This window comes from Pelodiscus sinensis, chromosome 31, assembly GCF_052426305.1.
Source record: "Pelodiscus sinensis isolate ZL-2025 chromosome 31, ASM5242630v1, whole genome shotgun sequence".
NCBI lineage: Eukaryota > Metazoa > Chordata > Testudines > Trionychidae > Pelodiscus > Pelodiscus sinensis.
Window position 1 is genome coordinate 545,662 of NC_143082.1, and position 23,911 is coordinate 569,572.

Sequence of the window (23,911 nt, forward strand, 5' to 3'; positions counted from 1 at the left end):
CCCGACGACTGGGGGGAAAACCACTGAGCAGCGCAGTGACCCCATGTACCAAGTTGCAACAGCCCCAGATCCATGCCAGATGCCTCCCCCGCACCACGTCGGGCAGCCCGGTCAACCCTATGGAGCGGGGAGCCAGGCAATTGCCGGGGCAGGCGATGGCAGCCAGCATCTGGGAGAGCTGGCCTGGCCTGGGGCAGGAGAGGGGGCTGAGCAGGTGAGTGGCCAGGAATGTCCCAGGAGCAACAGGCGGGGCAAGTTGTGGGTGAGTTATGGGACGAGTGGGGAATGTTGGGGGCTGGGGCAGGGGAATTGGGGGCGAGATGTCGGGCTGCAGGATGTGCCAGAGCGTTCATTTATATTGTGGTCACTCCGGTCAGGGAGAGAGATCCTGTTGTGCACAGTAATTAGTGTATTACAGCAGTGCCGGGAGCTCCGGCCATGGCACCCCACTAGCCACCTAGTGTCCCGCTGCGCTCGGGGCTGCACAGACACGGAACACACGTCGCTCCAGAGGCTGCCAGCAGCACCAGAGGGTGGGTCTTGCTGACGGAGACGAATTGGAGGTAAAAACTCCCCTATGGACTAGCCAATAGCTGGCTTCATCCTGGGGTCAATTGCCAAACGTATTCCATTTCGTGCCTCCACTTTGCTCCTGCCTGTTTCCAGGTTTATTTGCTGTCAGGAGAGTCAAATGTTTCAGTGTCTCTGGTAAATGGAGCTCGGGTTCTCCCCTCGTGTCCCTGGATGCTGGGAGCAGGAGGTGATGGCGAGAGGGGTAAACACACAGATGTTCACAAGTGGACAACGCGCAAATCGTTCCGTTATTGTTAAACAATGAGTAGTCCTGTGGCACCTTAGGCTGCGTCTAGACTGCAACCAGAACTTTCGAAAAAGCGAGCCGCAGGCAGTCTGGATGCTCTTTCGAAAAAGCACAGTTTGCATTACATAGCGCCTTTTTTCAAAAGGGCACTTTCAAACAAAGGTGTTCTTCCTCGTAAAACAAGGTTTTCCGCGGTCGAAAAACCTGCTGCGTTCTCTCAATATACTTTCGAAAGAACATGGCAGCAGTCTAGACGCAGGGGAAGTTTTTTCGAAAAAAGGCCACTTAAAAACAAAACCCTGCTGTCTAGACACAGCCTGAGAGACTAAACCACAATACACAGGACCATGAGCTTTCGTTTGACAGAAACGCTGTGTCTGCCTCCAGCTACACACAATACAGCTCCTGCCGGAATTGGTTCAGACGCTAGAACTCACTTCAATCTACAAAATTAAAAATCCCAGAACCAGCCTAGCAGAGCAGCCCCCTCCTGTGCCCCCAGAGCCCTCACCCGCCACTCAAACCAGAGTGGAGCAGTAACAGTCCAGCTGGCTTCCCCCGCAGAGGAAGAGACAAACCAACGACCACAGCCAAGCAGAGCACAAACACAGGAGCCTTCTCCAGGCTCCGCAGCCCCCCTTGGGCAGACAGACAGGCCTTGCAGCCTACCTGGAATGTCAACAGAACTGTGCACCTTGCACCAGAGCGCCCGGGGGGAGGGGGGACACACGACACCTTCCACATAAGGAACATGCCCGGTCTCCGCCCGGCCTAGCACCCTAGAACGGGAAGAGACCTCAGGAGTCATTGTGTCCAGCCCCCTGCCCAAAGCTCAATCATCACAGCCGGGGCTTGGTCAAACCAGGACTTAAAGGCATCTAGGGATGGAGATTCCACCCCCTTTCAAACCAGGGAACGCCCCCCAGGACCACACAGCTCCTCCCACCCCTGAGCCTCCTGGCCACTGGGAAGGCCTGAACTTCCCCACCAGGGACATTCCAGTTCTTGGGTTGTAGCTGTCCCCGCTCCAAAGGGCAGGGCCTGGATCTCTGTTGCACTGGAACCTTATGCAGTCCTTTCCGCCTACAAAAGGGGCTTCTGTGCTACTCTGGGCCAAGGCCCAGTGCCACGGAGAGCCAGCTGCTCACTGCTCAGAGTATTCCCTGGTACCCTGCTGCACGTGCCACTCAAATGCGCCTGCAGCAGAGCTGTTCTGCCTCCAGCTGCACTGGGGCATGCCCAATGATTCGCAGGGTATGAGGCAGCTCCATCCAGCTGGTAGGGAGTCGGGACTTCTGGATTCCAGGCCCAGCTCTACCACTGGCCTGCTCTATGACCCTGTCAAATCACATCCGGCCTCTGTTCCCTTTCTGCCTCGTCTATCTCAGAGCTGGTCGAAGCTCAGAAATGCCAACCGGTGGGAAATTCTGGCATCTCACCATTCCCGTCCGTCCTCAACTGGAACGAGACAGCAGGGTTTCAGAACTTACTGTGAACAATGTCCATTCTGGGAAGAGCGAAACGACCTTGCCGAAGTGCTTCCTTTCAGCGGTTATATTTTAGAAATGGTAAAATCAAATGAAACGCGTCAATGGTTCTTCAATAACAATTTTGACAAAGTTGAAAGTTTCGGTTTTTTTGAATTTGCATTTTCCAATGGAAAACTGTCGCAATGCAAAATCTCTGACAAGCTCTACTCTGTGTAGGGTCGGGAGGGGGATGTCTCTTAGTACAACAGAACCTTGACCTCACGCACACCAGTCCTACACACACCAACCTTTCCTCCCTCGTGGAAATTAAAAACAACAGAAATGACGTGGTGAAGGCTCTGATGAAGAAAGCCAAGTGGCCATCCCCTCATGCCCCAATACCTCCCGTGCATTGGGAAGTGCTTTGCAGCGGTATGAAGGGCGAGCGGAAAGGCATTGCACCTGCAGTAATGTTGCACTATTTGATTTTTTTAACTCCCCCACTGCATTACGCACAACCTGACCTGCGGCTTCCTGCCCCCGCCGCATGTCTTCGGCACAGTCCATCTCACACCCGTCTCTCTGCTTGGCATCCCCCTCGACAGCCGCCTCCAAGACACTGGCCAGCGCGTGACCAGGGGCAGCCCGAACTCACTTACTTCTCGTAGTCGTGCTTGCAGTACAGCTGCCGGTTGCGACAGTAGCAGGTGCCCGACAGAGGCTGGAGACAGGCGGCACACTTCACGCAGCCTTCGTGCCAGGAACGCTCATTCACTCGCAGGAGGAACCGGTCCGCGATGGGCGTCTCGCAGCCGGCACAAACCTCCCTCATTTTGGAGTCCGACCCTGGCGACGGAGAAAAAGGCAGATGAGCCCCAGGAAGAAGGACTGGCTTCCAAATGGGGATGTCGCTGCCATGGGGAAATTCACCCTCCGGGAGGAAACACGGCACAAGGCTGAGGGGCTGCTTAAATTCAGGTTCAAGGGCAGATGCCGAAGTTAAGTAGGGCCTCGGCCTCGGGTCTGTGGGTGAATCTGCTTTTTAAACCAAGTGTTACTTGCAATGGTCTGAAGCAGGGTCAGTCCCACTCCTGGGTCCCAGACCCCTGTTCTGCCCACTGTCCCGCCGTTTAGGGGCTGCAGCGTAAGACTCACTCGCCTTGTTCCAGCATTTGGCCTCAGCAAAGCAATGGAGCATTGGGCCATTGCCCTGGGCCAGTCGGGGCTGAGTCAAAAAGTCCTCCTCTGGCCCCTGGGGGCAGGGAGTCTTCAGACACTCCCTGCTGGAGCCCCTCGCCTCCCCTGCAGCCGTTAGCAAGGCTGGTGTCACTCCCTGCTCAGCTCCTCTGAGCCTTCATATGGTTTGTTTGGGCACCTCCCCCCAGGGTTTTTAAAGAGGGCTCGTGGCAGCCTGAATCAGCTTCCCTGGACCCTTACTTGATTGGTCGCTGCCCCTCATTAGCCAGGGCGTTGCTCTTCCTTTTGTAAGAGCTGCCAAGCCCTGCTCTGCCACAGGTGTTTCTAATCTCTTCTGTCCAGGTGCAGACTTTTTCCATGCACCAAGGCATGTGTGAATGTGCACCACCCGCGGTAACAAACCTAGCTGTGGGTGTCCTGTTAATTGCCTGGGCAGCACTGGAATCTCTCCAGAGCAGCCCAGTTTCCAGGGTCACTAGCATTCATTGTGTACATGCACCGAGAGAGGGAAACAGTGCAATACAAATGCTCACCCCCAATAGATGCCATCTAATTCCTAGGCAGTGCAGTTTTTAGAATCCTCACAATCCCTCCCCCAAAGCCTCCACTAAAGAGAGAGGTAGGATGCAGAAAACTCTCCCCGCTGGACTCTAATAGGTGGATCTTCAGGAGTAACCAGCACCTACACTCAGTATTCACATCCTATTAGCACACCGGGGGCCGATATCTGCCCCGACTGTCCGTTGCACCACGGGCAAGATTTTCTGAAGCAATCTGCCCCCGGTAGCTCCCCCAGAGCGAGCGAGCCTGGGTGTGTTTTCACCAAAGCTCCCAACAGCAGAGCGCACATGCCCGTGGGCTGCGCGTGGCTGTTTTCAGCAGGAGCTGCTGAAGGCTGAGCACTTCTGAAAACTGCAGTAAGTGTTTGGAAGGGAGTCAGATTGGGTCCGAACCACCAGCCTCTGCCTCCCTGGCCTCTGCCTGGGTCATCCCCATCAGGGGTGCTTTGCTAAACCAATTCAAATAGCGAGATCTCCAGGGATTTTTTTCCCAGGACGTTATCACAGAAATCTATGGCTACTCTTCAAAGGCTCCTCCGTGATAGCTCCAAGGTAGAGGAGTGCGCGCGTGGGTAATAAATACGCCGACTGGGCTGTGGGCTGAGCCAGGTATGAGATGCCTTCGTCGAGCGCAGTCCCCCGCCCATTGTAACGAGCGGCTCAAGTTTCTATAAACACTTTGTTTGCCCTTTCCCTTCCCCCGCCCCTGGTTCTTTTCTCTTCCTTAGGGCCCAGGCGTGGGATGGAGCTAGGGCCTTGTGCTGGGCAGGGGTGGGGCTGGGGCCCTGCCCAAGGAGTGAGGCGGGGTGGGAGCTAGGCCTGCATGGTGGGGGCAGTGTCTAGACCTCCCCGTGGGGCTCCAGGCAGTTTGTGAGCCCTGGAGATGTGTCAGGCATGAGAGAACTGGCGTGTCCAGGGGCCCACAATTCCCTTCTCGGAGACGCTGGCCTGGGAGCAGAGAGAGCAGCCCAGCTTTGGAAAGGGGCTCTGTGCATGCAGCCCTGGGGGAAGGGGCCTGTGAGATTTCTCGGCCATCTGCACTAGGGGAAGTTTGCAAAGTGCCTGGTTCTTATGTCTAGCTGGAGCAAGAGCTGGCGTCCTTCCCGAGTGACAAAGCCACTTACGACAGCAAACGGGGCGATGACCCACCTGCCTGAGCCAGGTGCTGGGAGGCTCCCATGCACTGCTCTGGAGCATCCTCGCAGGAAGTAACATTCATTTGGCTCATGCGGGCCACTTGCCACCATGGGACCCTGAGCAGTGGGAGCGAAGGTGCCTGCTCCACCCACCTTCCGGCCCTCAGTGCATTTTGCGTCCACACTCGGCAGACCTGAGCCAGCTCCCCACGCCGCTCAGCAGCTGCCCCTGCTCCTGCACACAAGCTGTCTGGGGGTCCATTCCTGCAAGCACTGACTTCCGAACTACAGCAGCCCTGGCCAGCTTTCAGGTTCGACCCCCATTCTGAACCAAACCCAGGGCAAGTCAGAGGGCAGAGCCTGCGGAAGGAACAAAACCTATGGGCCCTCCCCCACCCCGCAGCCATTTGACCCATCCCCTCTGCATCCAGAGGAAAACATCTGGCCATGGAGTCACTGAGCCAGCATGAGCCTGTGGGTGAGGCGTGGCCAGGGACTCAGGAGCATTAGCTTCTATTCCCTGTTGTGAATGATGGTGAGTCTGTTCCTTCCGCCCCTGTGTTGGCCTCGTCTATTTTGCCCAGTGGCTCTTTGGGGACAGGGACTCTCTGGCTATGTCTAGACAGCAGGCTTCTTTCCGAAGAAGCTTTTCCGGAAGAGATCGTCTGAAAAAACTTCTTCCAAAAGAGAGCGTCCACACAGCAAAAGCGCATCGAAAATGGATCTGCTTTTTCAAAAGAGAGTGTCCACACTCAATGGACACTATCTCACGTCAGCTGTGATTACTATGGACAGAGCGGCCACCAGGGCACCTGTGCTTTTTCCTCTTTCCTCTTCTTATGAGAGAACTGCCTCTTCCCCACCCACACACGCCTTTTTCCGAAAGAGCTCTTTTGGAAGAAGGGTTCTTCCTCGTAGAAAGAGGTTTACCAGTGTTGGGAAAACCCCTGTGTTCTTTTGAAAGAACGCGACTGCAGTGTGGACGGAAGTGAAGTTTTTCAGAAAAACTCTGCGTAGACACATGGCCAAGGTCTGCACCACACATGCTATTTCTACCAGTTAGCAGTGTGATTTCTAATACCAAGTAACTCCTCGCCTGGACACAGTTACACCAGGATAGCCACACATCCCGTCCCTTCGGGGAGTAGGGTAAGTTGTATTGTCTCAGCCTGTCTACACTAGGAAATAACTTATTTCAAAATAATAACTCCTGAAATAACTATTTCGAAATAGAGTGTCTACACTAAAGGGAAGCTTCAAAATTTGCACTACACAAATTGCATATCTTATTTCAATTGAATTTAGAAATAGGCTATTTCAAAATTTGGCGTGTCTACACAGCACGAAATTTAGAAGTAACACGCTATTTTGAGACATCCCTTGACCTTCGTGGGATTACTGGCATGCTGAAATAGCACGACTGTTATTTCGAAAAGTATTTTGAAATAACGGGCGGCTTGTGATATCCTGAAATAGCCGCGCAGGGTAGACGTCCCCAGAAAGCACAGGGAGCCATTACTCTGAATGACTCTGAGGCATCATTATTTTTTCAAAGTAAGTGTTATTCCTCATGGAGAGCAGGAGTTATTATTTCGAAATAACCAGCCTGCTATTTGGAAATAACAGGCTTGGTAGTGTAGACGCTCCACTTGTCATTTCGAAATAGCTCCCCAGTGTAGACCAGGGCTAACGGACACACAGCGCGACGGGTCACACACACCCGAGCAAAACAAATCACTCCGCTCTGCACGTTGTGCCCAGGAAGAGGACAAGAGACCAAAGACGTGACAGATGTTCGGCGCAATCGCTTTCCGTGCTGTGGGAAGGCAACGGACACTGGGGCGATGAGAGAGGTGTAAGAACCTGGACACAGAGCCCAGCGCAGAAATACAATTGGTATCTGCAGCCACATCTGCAAAATCGATCTGCAGATAGCCACATCCAGGGGTGCGGAACTCGCGGATAGAAAGCAGAGGGGTCTGGATACATTTGCATCTGAGCTGCACCGGCATCCATATCCACAAGACGGGGGTGGATATCCTACCCGCGGCTAGAAAGCCGATGCCCACGGATTTCCTGGGCTCTGCCTATAGCAAATCAAACTGGCTCCAGCCAGGAGTGCACACTGACATCCTTGTGCCAGCAGCCACTGTGCTGCTTCAACTAGCGTCTGTGCAGAGATGGGGCTGCTGTGGCTGTTGCAGCCCCGGCCCATGGAGTCTCGGTCTGAGCTGGGACCTTTCGGTGCTGCCATTGTGAGAACGTTCTCTATAAAGGTCGTCCAGTTCTACCGTAAAGCCTGTAAAACTCAGCCACTTCGGAATGGTCCCACAGCCTGGCAGTGGGAGACCTGGGTTTGCTGCCAGGGGAAGTATGATCACAGGGCTTGTCCGACGACCTTCCTCTGTTGCCTGAGCTCACTGTCCCGTCGCTGCACCAGAGCAGCCCCCTGCAGGGCTGCGCCAGGGGTCGGGACGCAGCAAGCACAGCGGTGCGGGGCTATGGACTGCCAAGCTAGCAGTGCCAGGGCTCAGCCCGGACAAGCCCTGCCCCCTGGCCTTGCATGACTGGGACCTGGGGGGTGCGCCCTTGGAGCCAAGGATGAAGGGACGTGCGGAATGTGTCTGGAACACAGTGGGGGTTGCTGCTGTAATCCAAGTCATTAGGGATGGTCCCTCCACCTCAGTATTGCCAGCACCCCACGCAGCTGCACTGGCCTGCCAGTTCTGGCATCAGTCTGGACAGATTCCCTCCAGGTTGCACTGGCTCAGCCAAGCCACTGGAAGGGTGTTTCGGGGGTGGGGAGAAAAGTTCTCTTCCTGACAGATCAAATGTGCTGACAAACCGTTGCCCCATGTACACAGCTAAGCAAAGGCCCTTTTCCCTACTGAAGCCACGAGCCTGCCAGAAGCCCTGGTGCACCTTGGAAGAGACACGTGCCGTTCAGCCGCAGAGCTCTGCCCAGCTCCCCTTCCCTCCGAGCTGCCTGGCCAGGCTGGCCGGCTGGAGCTGCTGCATCTCTCACGAGTGCTGAGACACTGCAGTACCATGTGCACCACCGAGGAGCACTGAGGCCTCGATTCAGCAGGGCTCCAAGCACCTGCGCCATCCGGGATGTGCTCTAGTTCCCTCTGCCTTCTGGGAGACCTGAGCAGGCCTAGGTCCCGTGCAGAACAGGGCTGCGTGGAAGCAGGTGCTAACACTAAGCACCCACGTTACTGACTCAGAGGCCATGCTGCTCACCCCTAAACATTCACAGGCACCTAGGGGTTGGAGTCTGTGCCCCACACTCTGCAGGAGCTGGGCCAGGCTCCATTCTAACCCCCCACGAACCAGAAAGGGCCCATTTCAAGGAGAGTCCCTGTAGAGAAACGCACCTGCCCCTAGGGCTGGGGGCGTGATTTGCAGCTCCCTGACAGTAGATTTGAAAGCTTTGTCTCAGAGCTGGAGAACAGCAGGGCTTGGCGTCACTGCAGGAGTTTAAGTGCCAGCCGCCCTGAGCCAGAGCCCTGTCCACACCCCCCTTCCCTCAAGTGTGCAGGCTTTGTAGCCCAAGGTGGCTGACCACAAGCCTGCCGTGCCAGGGTCACCCTGCTGGCTGGGGCTCGGGTAACATGCTGGAAGTGGACACAGACCTGAGGGCTCCTGTCCTACTTACGGGGGGAAAGAAACGTTATTGTGAGAGAATAGCTGCAAAGGTGAGATTTCCCCAGGGCTCAGCCCCAGCAGGGCCCAGGCGGGGTGGCTTGGGAGCGTGGCCTGTGCTCTTTGTCTGGAATCGGCAGAAAAAATGGAGAGTTTTGCTCCTGTGGAAATATTTGACTTTTCATCAAAACTCCCAAAGCGTTGGTGGGTTTTGGTTTATTTTTAACAAAAAGCAAAACTTCTCTGTGGAAAGGAGACGCTGTCCCCAGAGGTTCTCATTTAATCACCCCCTCCCCCTTCCTCTGTCCACTAACAGGCTCAATAGGCGATTCCAGCCAGCCCTGCTTTCAGCCCCGTTGCATTCTGTGGTGGGCACAAGCTTCCCCGTTACGGATCTGGGGGGTTCGTTAACCCGTCGCTAGCTTTGGGGGGAGACCGAGACCTAGACGGAGGGTAAAGGTGGATGAGGTGAGCTGGGGAGATGAACAACCCCCCTCCCCCACGCAGGGGGTCTATTGTCTAACTGACGCAGGGGCTCGGCCAGCTTGCCTAGTGGTCCAGGGACCTGGCCGGGTGGGCAGGGCGAAAGCCGAGGGCGGCCTCGGGGATTCCCACCTGGAGGCAGCCGTGTTAGGCCCAAAGCCAAGAGCCCAGCAGCCACTTGGTACAACGTAACAAGAAGGGTCCAGGCGCAGGGTGGGGCACAGTCCCTGCCGAGTGGGACCCTGCTTGCCTGTGTCGGAGCGAGTCCCTGGGAGCCTGGCCTGGCAGCCGGCAGTGAACAAGCCTCCGCCCTTCGGCGGCAAGGCCTTGCGGTGCCAGGGGAGAGGAGGCAGCCGCCTGCCTTCGAAAAGCAGGGGCGGGGGGGTTACGAAATGGCTAACGAGCCTCAGTCGGCCCAAGGGGCAGCTAATTTAAAGGCAGCCTGCTCCCCTACGGCCAGTGGCCATGGACGCGTCGCTTCCTTGCCCAGCTAACCTGGGGCCCCTCCTCTGCCACACGGGCCGGGAGAGGGATTCCTGCCCCAGGCGGCACTTTAGAACCATCCCACGGATCTGAGAAGGGCGGGAGCCCACAAGCCCCAGCCCCTGGGCACGTTGCTCCAGCAGTGAGTCCCGTGAAAGGGGCCCTTGACCTCCCACCCTCCCCTGCCAGCCGGGGGCCTCCTCCCCCAGAGCCCCGGCTCCCACAGGCTGCTCTGAAAGCAGAGAGGTGGGCGCTGGGACTGTCACCCCTCGGCCGTCTCTGCCCCCCCCCCCATCTCCCCAGCCCTGGCACCGACACAGACCGAGGCAACCCGGCGCTGCGGCCCGGACAGAACGTGGGGGCGCCCCCCCCCCCCCGGCGCGTGCACGAGTCCCACCGGCAGAGCCCGCGGTGACTAGTTGGAGACATCGGCCCGGAGTCGGAGCCCGCTCCCGTGTCTCGGCGCCCTGGATTCCCGTGTAAACACTCCGGCTCCGCACCACCCTGGCCCGGACGGGGGGATCGCCCGGGGCGGAGCCTGAACCCGGCGCCCGAGCCAGGGTGCCCGTCCCGGTGTGAGCCCTGGGCGGGGAGGCGGGTCCCTCCGGCCCGGGGTGCCCGGGAGCGCGGGGGGCGGGGGGCTCTGTAGCTCGGCTGCCCCGGGCCGCGGACACTCACCGAAGCCGGGCAGCGGCGTGGCCTGCTGCAAGCAGGACGGGGCCTCTTCGGTCTTCATGCTCCAGCCGGGCTGGGGGGCCCTGCGGGGAGACGCCGGGTTAGCACCGGAGGGGGAGGGGGCAGGGAAGGAGCGTCCCCCGGCCGGGAAGGGGGGAGTTTCTCAGCTGGGAGGGGGCACTCCCGGGAAAGGAAGCGGCCGAGCCCGCCCTGCTGCAGACCCGAGCCCCGGACTCCTGGGTCCACCCGACCCCCGCCGGCCCTTGCGACACAGCAACGCTGGCCCGGGTCCCCGCCACCTGCCCGCTCCCGCACCCCCCCCCCCGCCCCTTGTCCTCCGGCCACTAACCTCCCGGTCCCCCCGATTAGTGTCTGTCCGCCCCCGTGTCCCCCGGTCTGTCCGCCCCCGTGCCCCCGGTCTGTCCCCGCAGCGCCCGTGTCCCCCGGTCTGTCCCAGCAGCGCCCGTGCCCCCCGGTCTGTCCGCCCCCGTGTCCCGCTGTCTGTCCGCCCCCGTGTCCCCCGGTCTGTCCGCCCCCGTGTCCCCCGGTCTGTCCCAGCAGCGCCCGTGCCCCCCGGTCTGTCCGCCCCCGTGTCCCGCTGTCTGTCCGCCCCCGTGTCCCCCGGTCTGTCCGCCCCCGTGTCCCCCGGTCTGTCCCCGCAGCGCCCGTGTCCCCCGGTCTGTCCGCCCCCGTGTCCCCCGGCCTGTCCGTCCCCGTGTCCCGCTGTCTGTCCGTCCCCGTGTCCCCCTCGGTCTGTCCGCCCCCGTGTCCCCCGGCCTGTCCCAGCAGCGCCCGTGTCCCCCTCGGTCTGTCCGCCCCCGTGTCTCCCCCGGCCTGTCCCAGCAGCGCCCGTGTCCCCCGGTCTGTCCGCCCCCGTGTCCCCCGGTCTGTCCCAGCAGCGCCCGTGTCCCCCGGTCTGTCCGCCCCCGTGCCCCCGGTCTGTCCGCCCCCGTGCCCCCCGGTCTGTCCCAGCAGCGCCCGTGTCCCCCGGTCTGTCCGCCCCCGTGTCCCCCGGTCTGTCCCAGCAGCGCCCGTGTCCCCCTCGGTCTGTCCGCCCCCGTGTCCCCCGGTCTGTCCGCCCCCGTGCCCCCCGGTCTGTCCCAGCAGCGCCCGTGTCCCCCGGTCTGTCCGCCCCCGTGTCCCCCGGTCTGTCCGCCCCCGTGCCCCCCGGTCTGTCCCAGCAGCGCCCGTGTCCCCCGGCCTGTCCGCCCCCGTGCCCCCGGTCTGTCCGCCCCCGTGCCCCCCGGTCTGTCCGCCCCCGTGTCCCCCGGTCTGTCCGCCCCCGTGTCCCCCGGTCTGTCCGCCCCCGTGCCCCCCGGTCTCTCCCCCTCTCATCCTTCTCCCAACGCACAAATTAGCCCCAATCTCCTTACACTGCCCGGCAACGCTGAACTTCCCCGCCGATTGTCGGGCTCCAGGACCCCGAACCAAGCGGGGACCTCAGAGGTTACCCCGGGCCAGCCCCCTCCCGGGAGCTCTGGATCGTCCTCGGAGACAGAGGAGTAATGGGGTGGGGCTGCGATGAGGTGTAGTGTGGGGGCGGGGGAAGAGGGGGTGTCTGGTGGGATAGAATAACGGGGGAATGTGGGGCGGGTTATGGGGTAGGATGCGGATGATCTATGGGGCGGATAACGGGGGTATGTGGGGCGGGTTATGGGGTAGGATGCGGATGATCTATGGGGCGGATAACGGGGGGATGTGGGGCGGATTATGGGGCGGATAATGGAGCAGGATGCGGGTGACCTATGGGGCGGATAACGGGGGATGTGGAGGCGGGTTATGGGGCGGATAATGGAGCAGGATGCGGGTGACCTATGGGGCGGATAACGGGGGATGTGGGGCAGGATATGGAGGTCTCTGCCCCGCGCGCCGGGGCGAGGAGAATTTTGCTGCCTGTTGCTTTAATCCCAGGGCCGCGGTGGGTTTTACCCGCTACCCGAGACCAGGCGAGCAGCGCCCGGCGAGCGGCTCCGTCCCCCGCCCCGCGTCCCGCTGTCTTCGCCTGCCCCGCAGCTCCGGTTCGGTCCCCGCCAGGCGAGCCCCGCGGAGCCACTTGGAGGGAACCTCAACGAATTCTCCGCCCCGGCGCCCCGGAGCTCGCGGAGCCCGGCCGGCCCCGGCCCCGTAAATTCCCCCCAAGCTCCGGGCCGCCCCCGGGGCCGCAGCCCCGCTCCAGCGAGCCGCGTTCACCTGCCGGAGCCTCCGTCCCGCGGGTCCCGCAGCCGCCGCTCGCCGGACAACGGGGCCGCGAACCGGAGCCAACGAAATGTCCTCAGAGGCTCGGGCTGTGTCGCCCCGAGCCCGGCGCGTCGGGACCCTTCGGGCGGCGCTTTCGCGGGCTCGCGGGGCTCGCCTGCCGCCGCAGAGATTCGGGGGCGAGCCCCGGGCTCCCCGCGCTAACGAGCCTGCCGGGGTTCAGCGGCCGGGCCCCCTGGTTCCGCCTCATTCGTGTCTTGGAGGCGGTTCCGCTGCTCGGAGCCGAGGCTGGGGCTCTGGCGGCGCGGAGGGGCCGGGGATCCCCGGGCGCAGGTGGGAGCCCGGAGCCTGAATGCCGGGGGCGGGGAGCCGGGCTGCCTCGCCGTCCAGGCGAGTTTCTGCCCGGGGCTACGAGGAGCGGGCGGTGGGGGCTGCTCCGCCGCGTGTGGGGCGAACGGGCGGGCAGGGAGCCGGCCAGCGCCCCTCACCGCTGCGCTGGGGCGGGAGCGCACGGCGCGACAGGGAAGTTGGGGGCGGGGGAGGGAGGAACTAGCCCCGGACAAGTTGGCACCCCGGGTGCCCCCGCCCCCGCCCCCGCCCGGCCGCAGAGAACAGACACAAATCCCGACACTTACCCGGCGCGGGAGCTGCGGAGACGGAGCCGCCCCCCGCCGCCGCGCGGCCAACCCGGGGAGCGGGGCTATTATCCGAGCCCAGGGGCCGGGCACAGGGAGTCGCTCCCGGGCGCAGCAAGTCCATGCCCCGCGCCCGGCTGCCCTGGCCGCGCCCGACCCTCTGCAGCCCCCGGGCCCCGGCTCCGCAGGGGGCAACAGGGAGACCCGAATCCGGGGCGTTTTTAACGGGGCTGTTCCGGGGCGGGGCGTCTCCTATCGGGCCGATCAGACGCACTAATTCGAAGTGAAGCCAGTCTCAAGCCAGATCCGGTGCCGGAGCCCTGGAGCGGGGGGAATAGCGGGGACCCGAGGGCAAGGCGCGCCGGGGCGGGCCGGAAGGTGGAGGGTCCGCGGGGCAAGCGGCTCTGGCCAGCAGTCGGGTTATACGGACCGGCAATCCATAGAGACCGGGGCAGGCCAGCTCGGGCGTGGGGCGGTGCAGCGAGTTCCGGACAAGGGCCCGTCGAACTGAGGGGCCAAAGGGGGCCGGGGACCCAGGCTGCTCCTGCCAGGCGCTATAGTGCGGCAGGGCCGTATCCCGGCTCCGGGGACGCGCCCGGAGGGAGAGCCGGGCCAGCAGCCAGCGGAGAGGGAGGGCCGGAGCCAGGGGCTAAAAGCCCGCGGGGGGTGGGACTGAGTGTCTGTGGCGGGCCCCACGTGTGACCGCAGGGCTGCTCGGAGCGGGGCAGGGGCAGGATCCTACCACGGGACGAGGAGCGAGCGCAGCAGTCGCAGGGTTTGCATCGGTCGTTACAGGCTGCGTCCGCTGGGCTCGGGTTTATCCCATTGGGTATGTCTACATTACAAAGTTAATTCGAACTAACAGCCCTTAGTTCGAATTAACTTTGATAGGTGCTACACATACAAACCGCTAGTTCGAACTTAATTCAAACTAGCGGAGCACTTAATTCCAACTAGGTAAACCTCATTCTAGGAGGACTAATGCCTAGTTCGAATTAAGCAGTTCGAATTAAGGGCTGTGTAGCCCCTTAATTCAAACTAGTTGGAGGCTAGCCCTCCCCAGCTTGCCCTGGTGGCCACTCTGGGCACCACCAGGGAAACTCTTCTGCCCCCGTCCCGGCCCCGGAGCCCTTAAAGGGGCACGGGCTGGCTACGGTGCCTGTGCCAGGTGCAAGCCTGCCAGCACCCAGCCAGCAGACCCTGCACCTGGCACGGCATGAGCCAGCCACCCACTGCCACCCAGCCCTCCGCCTCTTCCCGGGACCAGGCTGGCGGCTCCCAGGAGCCTGCCCGGGGCCACAAGAGGCGGGCACCCGCCTGGTCTAGTGCGGACATCGTGGACCTCATCCATGACCTCCGCACTAGGCACAGGAAAGTGGCCGTCTAGGGCAGAGTAGCTGCCAGCCTGGCCACCCAGGAGCAGGTTTGCATGAAAATCAAGGTGGTCCAGTGAGACCCCCGACCCTGAGCCCTGAGCTTAGAACGGCCGTACTGGGTCAGACCAAAAGTCCATCTAGCCCAGTAGCCTGTCTGCCGACAGCGGCCAACACCAGCTACCCCAGAGGGGATGGACCAAAGACAATGACCAAGCCATTTGTCTCATGCCATCCATCTCCAGCCTTCCAAAACAGAGGCCAGGGACACCATTTCTATCCCCTGGCTAATACCACTCCATGGACCCAGCCTCCATGAATTTATCTAACTTCTCTTTAAACTCTGTTCTAGTTCTAGCCTGCACAGCCTCCTGCAGCAAGGAGTTCCACAGGTTGACTATTTGCTTTGTGAAGAAGAACTTTCTGTTATTAGTTTGAAGCCTGCTACCCATTCATTTCATTTGGTGTCCTCTAGTCCTTCTATTATGGGAACTAATGAAGAACTTTTCTGTATGCACCCTCTCCACACCACTCGTGCTTTTATAGACCTCTATCATATCCCCCCTCAGTCTCCTCTTTTCTAAGCTGAGAAGTCCCTGTCTCTTTAGCCTCTCTTCATATGGGACCTGTTCCAAACCTCTGATCATTTTAGTTGCCCTCCCCTCTCCCACCCTCTCTTTTCCCCTCTCCCACCTCCTTTTCCCAGTCTCCCCGAGTTTTGTTCAATAAAGGGAGTTTCTATGTTTGAACACACGTGTCCTTTATTTTGTACATCAGGAAGGGGGGCTAGGGAGGGGTAAGTGGAAGGAGGTGAGGGAGGAATGGGGTACGAGCCCCCGATGGGGAGGACTGGGGTGGCTCTGCGGGCTCCTCGAGGTGGAAGCTCTCCTGCAGCCCCCCAATTGACCCCCCCGGATGGCAGCCTGCGGCAAGTGCAGCTGGGCTGATGGCCGAGTGCTGTGATGTGCCAAGTGTGGGCACTCAGGGCACTCCAAGCCAGGACTGCTTTGCTGTCCCTCATCGAGTTAGACAAGCGAGCGGGGAACCCCTGAGAACTGTCTGTCCGGAGTGGGGGTCGGGACCCTTTAAGCACAGCCCTCGGCTAGCCTGAGACAGGAGCTCCATGCTCTAAGTCCTAACCTGATACCCTGCCGGCACTGCTTCCGGCCATCCTTAACCTTGGTTCAGGGTCCACTCAATGTGGACATGCTAGTTCGAATTAGCAAAACTCTAATTCGAATTAGTTTTTAGGTCTAGATGCGCTAGTTCAAATTAGCTTAGTTCGAATTAACTAATTCGAATTAAATTAGTTCGAATTAGTGCTGTAGAGTAGACATACCCATTCGGGTAACACACCGACGTTGGGTCACACAGCACAGGAAGAAAGTGTCAGGGTGCACCAAACCGGCTCTATCCTCGCCCCGCATTACCTGCACCAGATCGGCTCTACGCTCGCCCCGCATAACCCGCCCCAAACCGGCTCTACGCTCACCCCGCATTACCCGCCCCAGACCGGCTCAACGCTCGCCCCGCATTACCTGCACCAGATCGGCTCTACGCTCGCCCCGCATAACCCGCCCCAGACCGGCTCTACGCTCACCCCGCATAACCCGCCCCAGACCGGCTCTACGCTCACCCCGCATAACCCGCCCCAGACTGGCTCAACGCTCACCCCGCATTACCCGCCCCAGACCGGCTCTCCGCTCGCCCCGCATTACCCCCCCAAACCGGCTCTACGCTCGCCCCGCATTACCCGCCCCAGACCGGCTCTACGCTTGCCCCGCATTACCCCCCCAAACCGGCTCTACACTCGCCCCTCCTCTGCTGCATTAACTGCCTCAGAGGCACCCCAGAACCTTCATCTGTTGCAGTTCTGGGGTGCACAAGGCGCCAGAACATTAATCCCCTATGGCCTGTTCATCGCAATGAGCAGCCACAGGACCCACTCGGCTCAGACCCAAACGAGGGGCTGGCAGGTGGCTGCAGAGCTTTGGGGTCAGGGTGGTGCCCCCCAGGGCCTGAACTGGGGACACTGGGGTGCAAGGGATGAAGGGGTGTAGGTGGTACAGGGGATGAGGGGGTGTGAGGCTGTGTGTAGGTGGTACAGGGGATGGAGATGTGCAGGGCTGGGTGTAGGCAGTACAGGGGATGAGGGGGTGTGTAGGTGGTACAGGGGATGAAGATGTGCAGGGCTGTGTGTAGGCGGTACAGGGGATGAAGAGGTGTAGGGCTGGGTGTAGGCAGAACAGGGGATGAAGATGTGCAGGGGTGGGTGTAGGCGGTACAGGGGATGAAGGGGTGCAGGGCTGGGTGTAGGTGGTACAGGGGATGAAGGGGTGCAGGGCTGTGTGTAGGCGGTACAGGGGATGAAGGGGTGTAGGCGGTACAGGGGATGAAGGGGTGCAGGGCTGTGTGTAGGCAGTACAGGGGATGAAGAGGTGCGGGGCTGGGTGTAGGCAGTACAGGGGATGAAGGGGTGTAGGCGGTACAGGGGATGAAGGGGTGTAGGGCTGTGTGTAGGCGGTACAGGGGATGAAGAGGTGTAGGGCTGGGTGTAGGCGGTACAGGGGATGAAGATGTGCAGGGCTGTGTGTAGGCGGTACAGAGGATGAAGGGGTGTAGGCGGTACAGGGGATGAAGATGTGCAGGGCTGTGTGTAGGCAGTGCAGGGGATGAAGGGGTGCAGGGCTGTGTGTAGGCGGTACAGGGGATGAAGGGGTGCAGGGCTGTGTGTAGGTGGTACAGGGGATGAAGATGTGCAGGGCTGTGTGTAGGCAGTGCAGGGGATGAAGGGGTGTAGGGCTGTGTGTAGGCGGTACAGGGGATGAAGAGGTGCAGGGCTGTGTGTAGGCGGTACAGAGGATGAAGGGGTGTAGGCGGTACAGGGGATGAAGATGTGCAGGGCTGTGTGTAGGCAGTGCAGGGGATGAAGGGGTGCAGGGGTGGGTGTAGGCGGTACAGGGGATGAAGATGTGCAGGGCTGTGTGTAGGCAGTGCAGGGGATGAAGATGTGCAGGGCTGTGTGTAGGCAGTGCAGGGGATGAAGGGGTGCAGGGCTGTGTGTAGGTGGTACAGGGGATGAAGATGTGCAGGGCTGTGTGTAGGCAGTGCAGGGGATGAAGGGGTGTAGGGCTGTGTGTAGGCGGTACAGGGGATGAAGAGGTGCAGGGCTGGGTGTAGGCGGTACAGGGGATGAAGGTGTGCAGGGCTGTGTGTAGGCAGTGCAGGGGATGAAGGGGTGCAGGGCTGGGTGTAGGCGGTACAGGGGATGAAGGGGTGCAGGGCTGGGTGTAGGCGGTACAGGGGATGAAGATGTGCAGGGCTGTGTGTAGGCGGTACAGGGGATTAAGAGGTGCAGGGCTGTGTGTAGGCGGTACAGGGGATGAAGAGGTGTAGGGCTGGGTGTAGGCGGAACAGGGGATGAAGAGGTGTAGGGCTGTGTGTAGGCGGTACAGGGGATTAAGAGGTGCAGGGCTGTGTGTAGGCAGTACAGGGGATTAAGAGGTGCAGGGCTGTGTGTAGGCAGTACGTCTGTGCTGGGCTGTGTCCTGGAGCAGCAATAAACCCTCCTGTTCTACTGGCTGGCGGAGTCTGTTCTTACTGCTACGGGGGTGCAGGACCAGGGGAACCACAACTCGCCGTCACACTGGTGTCAGGAGTGGGATGCCCTGCACCCCGTGGATGGAGCTTCCAGCAGCAAGTGACCAGGAGCAGTAGAGGAAGGGGCTTGCCAGAGCCAGGCGTGCTGGAAAGAGAGCAAAGCAATACCAGGGAGTCGTGGGGCGCTGCAGCACTTGGTCAGTGAGTCTATACCCCAGGGATCGGCGGGGAGCTGGCCTACGCCCGACTCCTGAAGGCAGACCTGCTGGGGCTGTGCAGAGGGAGGGGCCTGCCTGTAAGGAAAACAACCAAGGCCCAGTTGATTGCCCAGCTGGAAGAGAATGACCCGTCCAGGCACCTGGATTCTGTCTCAGCAGGAAGCAGCCAGACACCCTCTGGGAGCATCTCAGGCTCTCAGACCGGACGGAGGGCTGGAGCCCGCCAGAGAGACGCGGTGCCCCCCAGGCCACGCTCTACCAGCAGCAGTTCGTCCAGGGCGGGGTCCAGCCTGGCATAGCGATGGTGGCTGGAGATCGAGCTGCGGCTAAAGGAATTAGAGGACTGTAGAGAGGAGCGCCAGGACTGAGAGAGGCAGCGGCAGCGTGAGCTGGCCATGATGGAGCAGAGGAGCCAAGGGGCCCTGGCTGTGCTGAGTGGGGAGGACCCCAGGAGGCCTGGGGCAGCCAGACGCTTGGAGAAGCTTGTGTTGGCCCAATGTAAAAACGTGGGGGACATGGACGGGTTCCTCTGCTCCTTTGAGCGGGCCTGTGAACTGCACCGGATCCCCCCAGCAGCAGCTGCAACAGCTCACCCCCTTGCAGGATCAGGGGGCCGCAGGGGGGCTCAACCAGCTGGAGGATCTGTAGCCAGGTGATTACAAATGGGTCAAAGAGGCCCTGCTGCACAAGTTCGGGCTGACCCCGGAAATGTACAGGAAGAAGTTCCGGGGATATAGAAGGGGCCATGGGAGGCCTCCCGCCTGGCGCAAGTGGGTGTTCGGGGGCGGGGCGCAGACCGCACAGGACCTGCTTAAGCTGCTGATGCTGGAGCAGTTCTATGAAGCGTGCACACCCAGCCTGAGGCTGTGGCTCAAGGACCGGAAGCTGGAGGACCCCCAGGAGGCCGGGAGGCTGGCGGACGAGTTCACAGAGAGCCGGTCCAGGTGAGAACGGGAGTCCCAGAGAGAAAGGGAATCGCGCAGAGACCGGTTCTTGGCTGAGCGATGGAGAGAGTCACCCACGAGGCGAGCCCCAGAGACAAGGACCAGCCATCTGTGCCCCAGAGAAACAGCCAGGGCCCGGGCAGAGCCGACCCAAAAAGGCCCAGAGGTCCTAACCTGCCATCGCTGCGGACAAAGAGGCCACAAGAGGGCTCAGTGCACCAGGCACAAGAACAGGTCCCAGGACCGGGGACTTTCCAGGGTTAACTGGCTGGGGCTGGGGAAAGGGCAGGCTGCCCAGAGGAGGGGCTGGCCGGCAAACCTCAGCTCAGAGTGGGGGGAAGGATGCTCAGTGCACCTCCCCTGGGAGGTCCGACCCTCGGGAGGCGGATTTCTCTGTGCACCGGGTGGGGGCAGGGCGGAGCGAGAGCCTCGTGCCCCGGCAGGTGGATGGCAGGGAGGTGACGGGCGACTGGGACACGGGGCGGAGGTGATGTTGGCCCGGCCGAAGGTCGTAGCCCCAGACCACATGGCACCAGCGCTTGCCCACGGAGGTGCTGATGGGGAGAGACCTAGAGGACCGGCCAGACGGACCCCACAGGACCCTGGTCACCACCCATAGCCAGAGCCAGTGAGGGGCTAGTGACCCTGACCTGGGGAGGGCCCCCTGCAGGGGACTCAGGGCCCCATCCCAGCAGACATGGAGCCCGGCCAGGCTGGGACTCGGTACCTAGTGGGGGGTGGGCGGGGGGGAGAATGGGTCCTGATCCCTGCCCCAGCTGCTGAATTCCAGGTGGAGGTGCAGGCAGACCCCTCCTTGCAGATGCTGAGGGACCAGGCCAGGAGAGATTCCTGTGCCGGGAATGACTTCCCCCGGGAAGGTGGGGGGGGTGGAGGCTCCAGTGGCAGCTGGCAGTGCCCCAAAAGAGGTTTTTTGCTGCCCCAAGCAAAAAAAAATTTGGCCACGCCCCCACCCCACCCCCCAAAAAAAACAGGAAAAAGAAGTGTGTGTGTGGGGGGGGGGGGGGGGAGGGGGACCAAAGGTGTTGAGGGGAAAAAAAGGACTCCAAGACTTAAGCCAAAAAAAAGAAATTAAAATAAAAAATAAATCAGCATTAAAACAGCGTAGCCCCTTTAAGAATGAGTGCATGGCTAGGCAGAGGGTGCCCGGCATTTTTGCTTCCTGGCTGGGGAAAAAAAAATCCGAAAATACCCGACATGTCGGGTGTCCGGTATTCCCTGAAGTTTTTTACCAGCCAGGAGGCGAAAATACTGGACTGTCTGGGTGGATACCAGACTGTCCGGGTGGATACCAGACACCTGGCCACCCTAGGCAGGAAGGGGGCGTCCCACCTGGGAGCACCACACGGTGTAGGCGAGGGGTGGCTGATGGCCAGGTCCAGGCTGCGGGGCTGGCGGAGTGGAGCCTCCGCTTGGAGAGGCTCTTGGAGGCGGTAGCGGCCGCCGGGGAGGAGCAGGACTCTGGAGACAGGGCCGGCCAGCAGGCTCCAGGGCTGGGCGCACTTGGTGCCAGTGCTGGCTGCGCACAGGGTTGCCAGGTGTCCGGTATTTGCACCGTCTGTCCGGTAGAAAAATTCAGAAAATGCCAGACAGGTGCACTGTGCAATGTCCGGTATTTTCTGAATTCCCGCTGGGCGCCAGACAGAAGCCTGGTGGGGGCAGGGGAGCAACTGGGGGGCGGGGCCACGATTGGCGCTGGGAGCCCTGTGGTCACGTGCAAAAGCGGGGCGGGGGCCAGGACTCCCAGCCACTCCCCCGCCCGGCTTCTGCACACAACCAGAGGCTCCCAGCGCCAATCACGGCCCCGCCTCCCAGCTGGGAGCCTCTGGTTGTGTGCAGAAGCCGGGTGGGGGGAGAGGCTCCGAGCCACTCCTCCCGCCCCCACCCGGCATCTACTAGCAACTAGAGGGAGCGCCTGCTGGGGGCGCAGCCAGTGGCTGCACCCGCCCCCCGCCAGCTCTGTTTCCCCCCCTCCTCCCAGCCAGCCCCCCCCATGGCTTCTGATCCCCCCCAGCTCTGCTTCCCGCCCCCCCTTCCTCCTGCCCAGCTCTGCAGCCCCCGCCAGTCCCGCCCCCCTTCCTCCTGGTCGGTCCCTCCCCCGCCGCCCATGACCAAGTGTGTCTGGTATTTTGGGGGGGGTTTACCTGGTAACCTTAGCTGCACAGCCGCGGCGTCTCCTGCGGCCCTTTAAAATCAGTGGGGCGGGGCTGGGCATAACCGTGGCCAGCGCTGGCTGCTTAGCGACCGCCGGGGAGGAGACGGGCGGCCAGCAGCTCCGGGTGCGCATTGGTGCCAGGTGGCTGCACAGCTACGGCATTTCCTGGGCCGCGGCCCTTTAAAATCCACGGGGCGGGGCTACGCGTTGCCGGGGGTGGCGCCAGCTGCTTAACTGAAATGCCGCCCCTGGCAAAGTGCCGCACCGAACACCTGCCTGATTTGCTGGTGCCTAGAGCTGGCCCTGTGTATTTGGCCCATGACGTCCCGTTTGCGGGGCACTGGGTGTCACGTTACTGAATTGGAGGGGAGCAGCCAGATCACTGCTGCACCCATAGGTGGGGGTGTTGGCCCCAGAAATGGTATAAAAGGGGCCATGTGGGGTGTGGAATAGAAGCTCACTGTCGGCTAATCCTCCGTACGCTAGTCGTGTGGTTGTATAATGTCTGTGTGTGGAGTTAGGGATCTGTAATCTGAGTGGAGACTGAATATTTCTCTGCATGTGGTTGAGCATTGGGCAGAGCCCGGCCTATGGACATGCTAATCAGCGAGGCCCTGTGGGACAATGGCTCTCAATGGGCCAAGGACACACCTAAAGAACGAGGGCTGACACCTGAGGGCTGCCAGCAGGGAACACAGGGATAGGCCGCTGGCCAGGTGACCTGCTGCAGCCAAGAAGAGACCAGGAAGGAGGGATAAAGAGGCCATGTGGCAGACTCCACCTTGATACTCAGCTCAGCACTTCATCCCAGAGGCAGCAGTGCAGGGATCGAAGAGCCGGAAAGAACTGTGGACGCATCCTGACCTAGGATGCGCAACAAGGACTTTTAAACCAGCAGCTGTAACATCTCTGCTAGAGCCTGCATCGAGGACTGGGAGATTTGATGCACGTAACATATGATACTTTAGCAACCTCACTCTCATGCTTTTCTTTCTTGTAGTAATAAACCTTTAGATGTTAGATGCTAACAGATTGGCTCAGCGTGATTTGTGGGCAAGGTCCAGGGGGTAAATTGACCAGGGATCTGTGGCTGGTTTCTTGGAACCGGACAGAACTTGTTCGGGGTAGGTGGGATTGGGTTCTAGGACCCCTCACCTGTGTATGAGGTCTGGGGCCATCTGGGGCACGGATATTGCTGGGGTGTCGGAGGGGTTTGGCTCGTGAGGCTTCAGGCAGGCTGCTGAAGCGCTCGGTGGGACTGGTTTGTGGCCTGTTTGGAAAGGTCTCCGGTCAGGGGCTGCAAGGAGCCCTGAATTTGAGCAATTTGCCCTGAGCGGACGCCCTCAGCTGTGCCCAGACCTGGCCCAGCCCATCACACCGTGGTAGCAAAACTTCTACTGGCCGGGGATATTTGCAGTCGTGCAGCGGTTCTGCCGGTCCTGCGACTCCTGCCAGAGGGTGAGGAAGGCCCGAGATGGGAGGAAAACTGCTCTGAGGCCCCTACCCCGTATAGAGGAGCAGTTCCGGAAGGCAGCAATAAATGTAGTGGGGACAATGGGCCAGGCAACCTGGATGGGGAACAAATACATCCTGGTAGCCGTGGATACGGACACCCACTGCCCTGAGGCCGTGGCTCTGCCCTCTAGCGAGGCAGACACGGTGGCAGACGCGCTGCTGGCCCTGTTCAGTAGGGTGGGCTCCCTCAGGAGACCTCACGGACCAGGGATCCAACTTCATGTTGGCCCCGCTCCGGTGCTTGTGGTAAAAGCACGGGGCCCGGCTCACCTGGGCCCCAGCATATGGCTCCTGGTCCAGCAGGCTGGTGAGGAGGTTCCAGGGGATCCTGAAGCAGATGCTGGAGGCCTTCATGGACAGGCACCCACAGGACTGGGGCGAGTACCTGCCCCCCTGCTGTCTGCACAGGGAGGCCCCCCGAGGGTCTGCCAGGTCCCCCCGACAGAGCCAGCGTGCAAAAGGGGGAAGGACCCCTGGGCTTGCTGAGAGAGTTATGGGATGGAGGACGTCCTGGCTTTCCGGGGAAGGCTCGCTGGGCTCATGGGCCCGACCAGAGAGACCCTGGCCAGAGCTCAAGGGCAGGGGAAGGGCTGGTACGGCCACCGAGAATGGACCCATGCTGGGCCCCCTCAAAGCCGTGCAACAACCGGACGGGGGAGCCGGCTCCTGCAGGGCAGCACCGTGGCCGGCCCAAACCACGGGGAGCGCCAATGTCACCGCTGCGGCTTTACCGGGTGTGACGCTGTGACGGCGCGTTGGGGGTTCCCCGTCTCCTGCACCCCGAAATGG

The 23,911-nt window shown here is 60.9% G+C and overlaps 1 protein-coding gene across 3 annotated transcripts in view; it reads right to left on the reverse strand.

The window, feature by feature from the left end:
• LOC102445048 (LIM homeobox transcription factor 1-alpha-like) overlaps nt 1–13,654 on the reverse strand; it is a 62,784-nt gene extending 49,130 nt beyond the window's left edge. Inside the window, exons 1-3 of one of the 3 annotated variants that reach the window (XM_075902482.2) lie at nt 13,300–13,654; nt 10,472–10,551; nt 2,949–3,135 (exon numbers count right to left, since the gene is read on the reverse strand). In XM_075902482.2, the coding sequence (XP_075758597.1) occupies nt 2,949–3,135; nt 10,472–10,529 (245 nt within the window). In that variant the 5' untranslated portion in view covers nt 10,530–10,551; nt 13,300–13,654. Of the gene's footprint in view, nt 1–2,948; nt 3,136–10,471; nt 10,847–11,841; nt 11,954–13,299 lie in introns of those variants that run through there. The other 2 variants (XM_075902483.2, XM_089774673.1) reach the window with 2 other exon arrangements.
• Nucleotides 13,655–23,911: the final 10,257 nt, after the last annotated feature.